The sequence below is a fragment of the Arvicola amphibius genome, chromosome X (genome assembly GCF_903992535.2).
Source record: "Arvicola amphibius chromosome X, mArvAmp1.2, whole genome shotgun sequence".
Taxonomy (NCBI): Eukaryota; Metazoa; Chordata; class Mammalia; order Rodentia; family Cricetidae; genus Arvicola; species Arvicola amphibius.
In genome coordinates, this window is record NC_052065.1 from 91,204,470 (window position 1) to 91,217,235 (window position 12,766).

General features: G+C 38.3%; 1 protein-coding gene across 1 annotated transcript in view; it reads left to right on the forward strand.

The window, feature by feature from the left end:
- Dnaaf6 (dynein axonemal assembly factor 6) overlaps positions 1-12,192 on the forward strand; it is a 31,398-nt gene extending 19,206 nt beyond the window's left edge. The window contains 4 exon segments of the mRNA XM_038317533.2: positions 3,554-3,568; positions 4,594-4,599; positions 8,854-8,939; positions 12,066-12,192. Coding sequence (XP_038173461.2) covers positions 3,554-3,568; positions 4,594-4,599; positions 8,854-8,939; positions 12,066-12,192 — 234 coding nt within the window.
- Positions 12,193-12,766: the final 574 nt, after the last annotated feature.

Consider the following 12,766-nt stretch of genomic DNA (forward strand, 5'->3'; position numbering starts at 1 on the left):
AAAACTGATTTTTCCCTTTGCCAGCAGGTACTGACTGCAAGTAGCTTCTTGGTTAAGGGCAGAACTTTGTGTCTCTTCCTCTTCTCCATGCTAGGATTTGTGTGTTTTGAAGCTGTGTAGGCCTTGTGTGTGCTGCTACATTCTCTCGAGTTCATATGTATATTGCCTCTGTTGTGCTAATTATAGTGTCTGTGAGTTCATACGTGTATCTCCTCTATTGTGCTGTTAAATTCTCTGAGTTCGTACGTGTATCTCCTCTATTGTGCTGTTAAATTCTCTGAGTTCATATGTGTAGCTCCTCTATTGTGCTGTTAAATTCTCTGAGTTCGTACGTGTCTCATGCCCATTGTGTCTGGAAGATGTTGTTTCCTTATGGTCATCCACCGCCTCTGGCTCTTATACTCTTTCCTCCTCCTCTTTCACATAGATCCCTGACTGGGCGCTTCACAGTACCTGTCTCTGCACGTTGTCTAGTTGCGGGTGTCTGTGTTAATTCTTAGCTACTGCAAAAAGAAACTTCTCTGATGAAGGTTGAACAATTCCCTGTTCTATGGGTATGCCGTTAGAAGTCAGTGGAATAATGATAGTAAATTTCCCCAGGGGCCCATAACCTATTGAGTCTCAGGTACTTGGAAGAGTTTGTTTGAGTGTTTGTTTGTTTGTTTAGATTTTTGCTTTGAGGGTTTTATCTGAAAGAGACAGCACAGTCAAGCCCATGAAGTTGGGTAGGTAGGGAGGTGGTGGGGATCTGGGAGGATTTGGGATAGAGAAAAGAATATGATCAAAATATACTGTAGGTAAAAATTAATAAAAAATAAGACATGGCCATTCCTGAATACGTATACATATGAGCAACAGTCAATTGACTTAGCAGACTATATTTATAGACATACACACACATGCATGTAGATGTTGTATAAGTAATAGCTAAAGAAGAAGAGCTCATGAGTTTGAGAGGGAATGGGAGATACAGGAAGTTCTAGAGGTGGAGAAGATGGGGTAGAAATTATGTAAATATAGGACTCATGTATGAGTCTCAAAAATATAAAATCAGTGTGAGAAAAAAATAAAAAGAACTGATTGTTGGTCTTTGGCAGACAGCAGCTTCGGGGTCATGAATTGAGCAGACCTGAGGAAGAGAAGAAGCAAAGACATCAAAATAAATTACTGTTCTTTGTTTGTTTGCTTTGTTTTTTGTTTGAGACAGGGTTTCTCTTATGTAACAGCCACGCCTGTTTTCAAATTCACTCTGTAGACCAGACTGACTCAACTCACAGAGATCTGCCTGTCTCTGCCTTCTGAGCGCTGGGATTCAAGGCATGTGCCACCACCTCCCAGCCTACAAATACTATTCTTTAAGGAAGTTAGTAGAGAAGAGAGAGGGAATACATGGAACTTGGAGAATAGGAGAGTTTTCAGTATGCTTTTAAGCTGATGACAGCTATCTAGTCTTTTATTGACATCTATTTTTTTCCTATTGTGTGTTTGCTGGATCTAATGAACAAACATTAAAATGTAGTCCTAGTTTTTAAGACCTTAAGGTATGTCTAGGAAAGAATAGATAGATGCATTTCAATTACTATCATTTTGTACTCAGGAGCCAGGGATCATTAATTCCTGCCTTAAGAGGGTCAATCAAGAGTGTGTAGCTACAGCTCAGACATGTAGTACTTGCTGAGAACATGCCGGGCACAGAGTTCCCTCCTTAGCAACCACTAAAGGATAATCTTGAAAACTAAAGAATTTCCCTATACAAACACGCCCAGATAGCTTCTTTCTACTTCGAGACCCTGGTTAGAAAGGGCCAGTCTGAGTGTGACGGTGCATGCTTGTAATTCCAGCAGCACTCAGGAGACAGAGACAGAAGGATCACCACAAGTTGGAGGCCAGTTTGCTCTGCGTCCCCATGATGATACTCTGCTCAGGAAATAAGATGGTGGGAGAGAGTTTGGAGACATACGGTGACAACTCAGCAGAATTCCATCCTGTTGACCTTTTCCTCTTTGAGACACAGTTTGTCCTGCTTCCCTTAATGACCTACCTCCTGGTTTTCTTCCCACGTCACTGTTCAGCCCTCTCCCCTTTGCTCCCATATCACTGTTTGCAGTTCCGTTGAGCTTTGACATCCTTTCCCCTTTATCTGTTATCTGTTCTCTTTCAGTTCAGTCCCTTGGCTTACTTCCCACTTTTTTAGTAGGTGACAGAAACTCAACATGTCCATTAAAAAAAAAACCTCATAATTGTTTTCTTTAAACATCTTTCTTGTTAAACTTTCTCACGGCAACATAATTTACTAGGAATACTATAGCTAAGAGATAAGAACACTTGCCTAGCACATAGCAGGCTCAAGCTGAAACCCAGCTCAGCTCTCATTCCCCTTTCTTTGATATTCACAGTCAACCCATCAGCAAGTCTTATTTGTTGTACTTTCAAAATACATTCTAAATTCCCTCTAATTTTCACTACCATTGCAATTGATTTTGTGTTCCAAAGTACCTGCAATTCTTGCCTGGTCCGCTTTGCTTTTCTCGGACTCCTCTCCGTGCTTCAGCTGTAGCCTTTGACACACAGTGTAAAAGATCTTGAAGGAGTAAATGGTCCCTGCACTTTGTAGGGGGATTGGGAGAATTGTACGTCTGAGGTCAGCTTAGGCTACAGAGTAAATTTGAGGCTAGGCTGAACTATATAGCAAGATTTTTTCTAATAAAGATAGCAAACAAATATACAAAATTAGATCACACCTTCTTTACGTAGGCCCCTAAATGCCTTCCTATTGCACTTAGAGCAAAGTCCAAATGCCTTTATCCTGGTCTTACCTTCTTTTAGTTTCATCTTGGGTTGCATTTACTTCTTTGTTCATTATTTTCTACTTACTCTAGCCATATGGTTGTAATCCTTTAGTATGCCAAGTTATGTCATTCCATCTGGAATGTTCTTTCACATAGCAAGTTTATTTCCTACTTTTTAACAATTTACCACCTATTTCTTTCTTATTTGTTATATCAATTAATGCCCCTAGGATTATATTATGCAATAGTAGCGGATCATTTCTAATGATTATCCACCTTGCTTTTTTGAGATTTTTAATTTAATTACAATGTTTCCCCCTCCTTTACCTCCCCCAAATCCTTCCACATGCCCTCCCTGCCACACTGTAGAAGAGGGGGCTGGAAAGATTTGTAAGAGAATAAAGGAGTTTCCTGTGAGATTATGTGTCCTAGGAACATCAGAGGCTACGCTCATAAAGTCTTGCCAACACGATCTCTCATCTGGGAGCTGAGCAAGGCTGACAGTAGCAACGCGTGAGTGTGGTGGGAACAAACCCACAGGGCCACAAGCCTTCACAAAGAACTCCAGGCAGCTGAATACAGCTGGGAGCGGGAGAAGCGATGCTCCCTGGAAAAAGGCACACCAACCAGTTGTCCATTGCCAACACTCAGCCTGGAAATCATACAGACAAATAACATTATGTAGACTAAATGGGTTATATTTAGGAATGTATGTATAGACACATATGCACACAATAACAGTTGATGGCTATTTCCTTAATTAGAGCTGTTGTAGTACCGTCAGCAGAAGCCTCTCATAAGACAGTAGTATTTAAGAAAAGACTTAAAGGAGTTGAAGAAATGAAATTTGAATATTAAAAAATCATTGGAATGAACATTTGAATCACTAATATTTAAGATATGAGATGATATTAGAGATAATATAAAGAATAAGGAACTATTCTCAGTGAAATCAGTAACATCCTGGAAATAGATGGGTGATTTGAATACAAGCAGTAATGGACAGTAGAGTATAAAGATGTGGAAATTTTAAGTATATATAGCTGAGATGTACCAAACAGTTTTATATCCATATACATAATGAAATGGTTAGTAAAATCATGTCAGTTTATATATACATCATTTCATATGTTGCCTTTCGTGGGCATTTGTAAAGGATACCTAAAGTTGAATCTCAGAATTTTTTTATTAGGCAGTATAACTGTAATCATAGTCTTCATGGTGTATTTCAAGTCTCTGGGTTTATTCATCTTACATTCTTGAAATTTTGAACTCTCTTACCAAGATCTTACATTCCCCATCACTGGTGGCCACTTGTCTCTCTCTGTCTATGCATTTCCTTTTTAAAAAATTGTGCATATAAGACAGACCCCTTTCATTTTTGTGTCTGGATTTTGTCACTTGGCATGATATGGGACATGAAATGTTTTTTGTTTTTTGTTTTTTTTTACTGAAAGAGAAGGGACAGACAGTAATATAAAGGAGATGGAAGAAAGAAACAAACCCAGAACCAGTTGAAAAGACTGTGAGGGAAGCGGTGCCCTCGGTGGAGGTGCAGACTTCATTTAGACAGGAAACAAAGAAGCTATTCAAGGAGGTAAGCGATGAGGGGGGGGGGTGAGGCACTGTGTGTTCCAGTGTACCTAACAAAAGACGACCAAGGACTCGGTGAAGTGTAGAAAACAGCAGCAGAAGAGATATGAATGTCCACATGCTAGCGATCGTGTCAAAACAGTGAAACTTCTTGTTGTGGGGAAAGGGAGGCAGAAGCATAATGACCTTGGCTTGGGCTGTAGCAGGACAGATAGTGGTGTACTGTTTAGGAGAGTGTTGGGTGCCTGTGGAATTATGCGGATGAGCTAAGTTTGGTTTTTGGTTTTGTAAGCAGTGTCTCCCTATGTTTCCTAGTCTGGCCTTGAACTCCACAATCTCCCTGCCTGTCTTCCAACTGCTGGAGGTACAGGCTGCCTCCCCGCACCTGGATCTGAGCTTCCTCTTGACTCCTATGATAGGAGAGGAGTCATATTTCTGGGACATATTTAAAGAAGAAAAGGAAGGCCTGGCAATGTAGCACTGAACTGTTTTAAAAAGCTAATGACATTACAGAAAGCTTACATTAATTAAAACTCTGTCGTATTGATTTTGTGCGCTGGTTTTAGAGAATGCATGCCTCTGTATATTTACTCTTCAAAGATGAATGTTTATGTAAATTCAAGGTACGGACCATCATGTTTGTTTTTTCATTTTCCTACAGAGTACTGTTGCTCAAGAGGTTATATATTACTGGGGTTGCATGGAAAAAAAGATCTCATGTGTTTCCATAGTTCAACAGGAGGAAATTAAATTGTTGAAGCGATTCAAAATAAAATCTACGCAAGTCTCTCTTATCACAGTTTCCTGATGTTGTATTGTTTTATAGTGAAATTCAATTTCAGCCTTTTAAAAGACTCAAATGAATCAGGAATAGTGTCTATACTTCTGACAAATAGAAGTATTTTATGATATCTACAGCCTTTGAATTAATTTAGAATAGTTTTCAAAATACCAACATGAAACCATCTGTATATATTAAGCTTACTGAAATTTCAGTAAATATTATAGGCTAGCCAAGTTATATATAAAATACCCTAAAATTATTTTTTAAATGCATCTTAATTGAAATAGAATTACAATCACTTTCACCCTCTTTTTACCCCTCTAGCCCCTCCTATTTCCCCTCAAGTTATTAGCCTCTTTTATTATATGTGTATACACACACACGGACACACACACAACCCGCTAAGTTCATTTTTGTTGCTTGTATGTATATGATTTTAGGACTGAACATTTTTGTATTGGGTAATTAATTAGGGGCTCATTCCTGTTTAGGGACTGGATCTCCTCTCAGCAGTCATTAATTACTCGTAGTTCCTTGTCTTGTGAGTGGAATCCCATGGTATTTTCCCCCTTGAGCATTAACATCTCTATTGAGAATGTCATTGTTCAGATCTTGTTTGTGCAGTCATCTTTAAATGAATTCAATTTGTAAGCTATGTTAAAGAAAAAAATCTAAATTCCTTTGTTTTGTAAGTGGTATCCTGGACTTGGAAATTTTTAACAAAGAAAGCCTTTCTCACAATCAGAGGTCAACTGTTTTCCAATTATTCATTGACAGTACCAATTATTAAAAAGTCTGACTCATGTTTCAGGAGGGGTTTCTGCTAAGATTACAAGAGATAATTTTTTCCTTTAAAGAACTAAACAGTTCAAAGTAAAGAAACGGTTGTATCCCTTGATCCATGTGACGAGTACAAGTCCTTCCAGTTTCAAGAGGGGATTTACTGTTAAGATCCCCGTGGAATCCTTATCTTGTTAGAGATTGGTGTGCACCATCCACCTAATCTGTCTTTTCTCTTGTCCCTCCTTTGAAATATTGTAGCAGACACTTTTAATTTTTCTTAAGAGGAAAAATTAGTGAGCTGCTTCTTTGAATTAGCTTTCACTGGAAGCACAGATTATTATAATAACCACTTTGAAGTTCTGCCTAGGAATTCTATCTAATTTCACATACATCATCAGTCTTTCTTCTCAATTATCCTTTCAATCGTTATGAAATACTATTTTACTTTAAACAGTTTCAAAGTTAAGAAACAAATAGTTCTATCCCTTGATCTATTTGGTGAATATGAGACATTAAAGGGCATCTCAAATTGACTATCTGACTGGAAGGTTATTTCAGCAAAAGCGGGACTTTGGGTCCTACCTAATGCTCATTTATTTTGAGTCAGAGTGCCTCTAACTGCTTCTGTGAAAAATGTGATATTTATTTCAATTAAGGTATCTCTAATTATGAAGATTTAATTTCTGAAATGTATTTTAGAAACTGTTTGAACAAAATTTAACCACAGGAAGTACTTAAACACTATCCCCTCTAGATTGCTATCTATCATCATACTTAAGTACAGACTTAATAAATTCAGACGCATATATTGATCCACATACCTTATGCTACGTAAATACTGTTGTGTGTATTGAGCATTTTAGGAGGAAATTCCAGTATGTCACATTATTTCACATGCATTTCCCTTAAAGCTTGTTTTTTACCCTGGCCATTCCAACAACTGGACTCTCCAAATAACTAAAATGTCAGGTCATCAACTTTATCTTTTAAAAAGCTTCATAATTTACCTGAACTTAGTTTCCATTTTTTTATTCTTTTGCTTATAAATATTCTATTGTCCTCCCACTTTTATGTGTGTGTGTGTATATATATGTATATATGTATATATATATATATATATATATATATATATATTAATGGTAAGTCCCATCACAAAATGAATAGATGTTCTGCTGGCTAATTTATGCCACCTTGACACAAGCTGGAGTCATTTATGAAGAGGTAACCACAATTGAGAAAATGTTCCCACCAGATTGGCCTTTGGACAAGCCTACTGTGCATTTTTTTTTAAAATTTAGGATTGATGTAGGAGGGGCCTAGATCACAGTGAGTGGTGACATCCCTGGGCGGGTGGTCCTGGGATGCATATGAATAGCAGTCCATGGAAACCAAGCCAGTAGCAGCCTTCCTCTATGACTTCTACATCAGTTCCTGCCTCCAGGTTCCTGCCTGGAGGATATTGGACTATAATCTCTAAAATGAAATAAACCCGTTCTTCCCCAAGTTGTTTATGATCATGGCATTTTATTACAGCAATAAAAACCCTAACTAAGAGAGATGCAAATTAGAGAAGTGACGTTTTGTGGTAAAATATACATTTATCATTGGTGACGCTTAGTTATTCAGAGTGCTGTATAACCACCACAAATACCTATTTTCCAAATTATTTTCTTATACCTAAAAGGAAATCTCACACACATTTAGCAGATACCACTTTTCTCCACTTCCCAGCCTCTGTCAAACGCCAGTCCATTTTCTGCCTCTGGATTGGCCTAGGCTGAACATGCTATATAAATAAAATCCTACACAATGCACCTTTTAATGCTTGGCTTCTTTCCTTTAGCACAATGTTTTCAGGATTTATCAATAAAATGTACTTTGGCTAGAGAGATGGCTCAGCAGTAAAGCGCACTGGTGGCTTTGGCAGAAGGCCTGGGTTTTATTCCCAGTACCTACATGGCAGCTCTCAACTCGGGTCCCAAGAGATTGATGTCTTCTTCTGACCACTAGGCACTGGGTATAATGTGGTGCACAGACATCCATGCAGACAGAACACTCATACACATTTAAAAATATCTAATGTACTCTGTCCTTTTCTTCAGCTGAATAATATTCTACTGTGTGTACATGTTACACTTTCTTTATCCACTCACTGGTGAACGCATATTTTGGTTGTTGATACATTTTGACTATGTTGAATGCTGCTATTATGAACTAAAACCATGTACAAAATTTTGAATATGTTTCATTTTTCTTTTTTTCCTTTTTTTCATTGCTGTTGTCTTGAGGCAAGGTCTCATGTAGCTCAGGCTTTTCTCAACTCAATATGTAGCCACAAGTGGTCCTTTAGATCTATAACCAGAAGTGGAAATGCTGCTGACTGCTGGGCTCTATGGTAAATGTGATGAAACATTTTTAAGTGCAATCTTGCTAAACTAGTAGGAAGTCCTTCTTAGGAGATGGAGGTTATAGTACTATTTTTCTTTTGTTCACTTAACTTTTCGGGGGGCAGATACTTCCCTAGAAAATGTGGTATGGGTATTTTTATCAAGAGATTGCAAATTGGCACGACCAACCTACACTTAACATGACATTTTCTACGCTTATGTGAGTCCTACTCATATAAAGGTGTCCAAAGATCTCTACAAGTCTCGTGAGTCAGAAGATGTTTAGTCACATTACCGATGCCTGCCCTTTATTTCCTCGATGAACTACTCGGTCTCTCCATGACTAAAATAGAGCTAATAACTTCTGTTTATTAAGATCAATAAAAGGAAACCACATAGCCTGGCACACAGTTGGCATTTCCTCTTAGCAAATATTATTTCTCCATTCTTTATATAGTTTTATGCTTTCAAAAGTAACTGCTCTCCAAAATGGCAGTATTTTCTTATTTTATCTTAGGTGAAAATTAAACTGCCTGATACAAACCCTTCTGAAATTCAAATTGATATCCAAGAAACTCTCCTTGATCTTCGCACTCCTAAAAAGTAAGTAAAAGATAGAATTGAAGTAGAATATTATCAAATTAATGAGTCATTAGAATATTGCTTTTTAAGGCTAGTTTTCATCAACCTTAAAGTCCTAAGAAGAGTGAGTTGTTCATTGAGAATTCAGATATTTTAATCTGCACAATCAAGTGAATTTGGGGGCTAGGCTATAACTATGGGATAAAGTGCTTGCTTAGTATGCACAGGACTGTGATTAATCCAAAAATGTTTGGAAATATCTAGCTTTTATATTTTGCAACTGCATACTGGGTATGGGTTGACACCATTGAAAAATAATCCTTGACATTCTAATATAGTTTTATCTATCAGGAAAAAAACTAGCTGGAAGTGCTAAGCTGGAAGCTTTGCTTACATACTAATGGGAAATTGGGTGCAGTGGTTGTATAAGGGAAGTGCCATCTTTAAACTTTTGGATGTTAGTAGGCCTCTAAGATTAAAATTTGAGGACTGTTCATTTTTTTTCAAAATCCACAAAATCATAGTCTTCTCATTCTGTCAGTTCAAATCATGTTCCTCAGACAACACATTCAGGAATAGCCTTACAAAATGTTTTCACCTGAAGCATAGATAAACCAGTCCTGTCTCTCAAAACTCACTCTTTTGAAAGGGCATGGTTGGACTCTGGTGCATATTTGAAGAAGTATCTAAGTGTCTCACTGATTTGCTCCGTTCCCGTGTGGATTGCAGCTGTGAGCACATATTGGCGATTGCTGTTGCCCGTTCTCTAGATCTCATCACTTTTTCTCTCTGGGCTTAGGAAGCAGGCAGTTCCTGGAACATTCCTGTCCTTTATTATCAATATCTACAATTTTCTTTTGTTGAGCTTAGGGCTTTGAGAAGATTTTTTAAAAAAGAGTGGTCTACAAAAAGACTATTCTTTATTTCTGCAGAAGATTCATTTAACACAAAACGATCTACAGATGAATATTTAGCTAAACTTTCTTCTGAGCATTCCCACCACTTAAAAAGGTATTCTCGTTCATTCCCAGGTCTTAGCTGGGGTCATCCTTGTGGATTCCTGGGAATTTTTCTAGAGCCAGGTTTCTTGCTAACCCCAAAATGGCTCCCTCAATCAAGAGATCTCTTTCCTTGCTCTCATATCTGAACGAGCATGGGATCAAACTAGTCCCTCTGAATGTAGCTGACAATTGGGGAGACTGAGGGGCCAATGACAGTGGCACTGGGATTTGTCTCTACTGCATGTACTGGCTTTTTGGGATCCTATTCTCTTTGGATATATACCTTGTTCAACCTGGATATAATGGGGGAGGGCCTTGGACTTTCCACAGGGCAGGGTGCTTTGCCCTCACTTAGGATTGGAGGGGATGGTGCGGAGGGTGGGTGGAAGGAGTAGGAGAGAAGTGGGAGGAGGGGAGGAAGTGGGAATTTGGATTGGTATTTTTTAAGGTAATAAAATAAAATAATAATTAAAAAAGGTATTCTCACAAAACATCCCATCTTACAAAAATTAGATTCACTATTCTTACCTTCACTCCACAGAGCAGTTAAGCTTTATGCAATATTTTTATACACATTTATTCTTCCTACAACCTTTGTAAGGAAAGTTGGTTAAGTGAACAGTCAGTCTTCCGTGGTATTTTCATGCCTGCTAAAATCACACGCATATCTACACCCCGTGCAGTTAATTTCCGTTTCTCTGGCAGTTCTCACTGTCTCCATCAATCTTGAGGCAGCTGCTCTAGCTTCACCATCATTCCAGCTATCCCCCAGAACTCAGTAAATGAAAGTCTCTCACAGAGGCACCTTTCCACATAGAACCTGGGCTGAGTTAGGTCGTTCGTGTACTCTATTTATATGTCAAATTAGCTAAATAACGTGTACAAGTGGAAAATAACATATATACCATCTGAGTTTGCTGTTATCAAACCTTGACCAAAAGCCACTTGGGGAGGAAAGGGCTTATTTCATTTTTGCAGTTCTCAGGTCATAGACCATCCTTGAGTAAAGCCAGAGCAAGAACACAAACAAGCCAGGACCCTGGAGACAAGAACTGAACCGGGGCACGGGGGAGTGCTGCTCACTGGCTCAGTGGGAGGCCTGTCTTAGAACAAAAGATGAAGAGCAATTGAGGAGGACTCTTGATGCCACCTCTGCTCTCCACATGCACTCCCTTGCGTGTGCACACACAGAGAAACACGAATACACACGCCACATCCACACATGCACACTGAAGCCCTGTCTACTGAGAACGCGAGGGCAATAAGTGGTTCACATGGTTCACTTTCTTCAGGTATCAGTGTGCTATGGCCCTTGGCATACTTCAGATTCCTACCACTATGACAGGATTATGGTTGGCTTATCACAGTGACACATTTAAAAGCACACAGATGAGCCATAAACAGCAGGATAAACCAAGCAATCCATCGCAACGAATTTGTCGGTGTGCATTAATAAGAACCAGAAGCAAATTGAGAGAAATATTTCCATTGATCTGGCATTGAAATCATTCCAGGCCAAGTATTTAAAATCTACATGTGTAGTAGAGGTTCACCCTAAAGTGGTGTTAGCAGAAGCATTAAAGAACCACCCCAATTTCAGATTTGTTTCAACTGTCTGCATTCTACCTACATATAAATTAGACTGATACCAGATTAGCCGAACAAACTTAAAGAAGCATGGTTCTAGTTTGACACTAGAGGCATAACCTGAGACGTTATACAATGCAGAAAAAGGTCAATTTAGAGAAAGAGGGAGACTCAGTCAAAACAAGTATTTGGATTTTTAAAAATGGAACAAGATCTTACTATGCAGCCCACAGTAGCCTGGGATTCTCATTGTTGCCTACACTGGCCTTGAACTTGGGATCTTCTTGCTTCCACATTCAGAGGGGTAGGGTTACAGGTATGCATGCACCACATGTGGCTTGCCTGCTTAGAAGTTTAAGGATCCAAACTGATACATGATCTGTGTTATATAGGTATATTTTATTTGGTATTTATATTGTCTAAATACTTCTGCAGGAAAGTCAAGCATTCTAGTGATACACACACACACACACACACACACACAGCCTTATTGAACATGGTATATTGCTCTAGGAAGTTCATTCTGATCTCATTTTGTTTTATCTTGCCTCCTTTGTAGGAAGCTGATAGTAAACTTTCCCCAGCCCGTGGAACGTAACAGCGCTAAAGCATCCTATATCCAGGAATCTGAAACACTTGAAGTCAGGATGACTCTGCAAAGAGATTTTGATTTCAGTCTTTCCTGAAACTGCATGAATAAGGAAAAGAGAATGGAAAAACACATAACAATAAAACAATTTTTTAACTTTGAATATTGGTTATGTTCTCTTTTGTTTTCTGACATATTTTAGAAAGGTCCAGAACTTTAGTGGTGTTTTGATCTGTTACAGTCACTTCTGTTACTCTTAGGAAACATGGTTCTCTCATACAATAGGGTGCTGCTCCATTTTTATAGTGAGAGATGAATAAGATAGTTACAGGTTATCCAACGAGATTACATTATCAATTGCAATGCAACTATGACCATAAAATAGGTGATTCACTTAAATCAACAGTCTGAAGATCTAGTTCATTACACTATGATAGAACCTGCTAAGTAGGGATTTGTCATTATTATCACCAGAAAATATCATTTGGTTGTTTTTTTTTTCATTGATTTTGTCAATGACATAGGCTGTTTTCTATCCATGCCCTCAATATTGCTTTGTAACATACAGGTAAAAAAAGGACTATAAATAATTTGCTGTGTCATATGAGCCATGTGTTTACTTGAAAAAGTAAAATGTATAGATATATTGGTAGATTCAATTTTCTCTCATT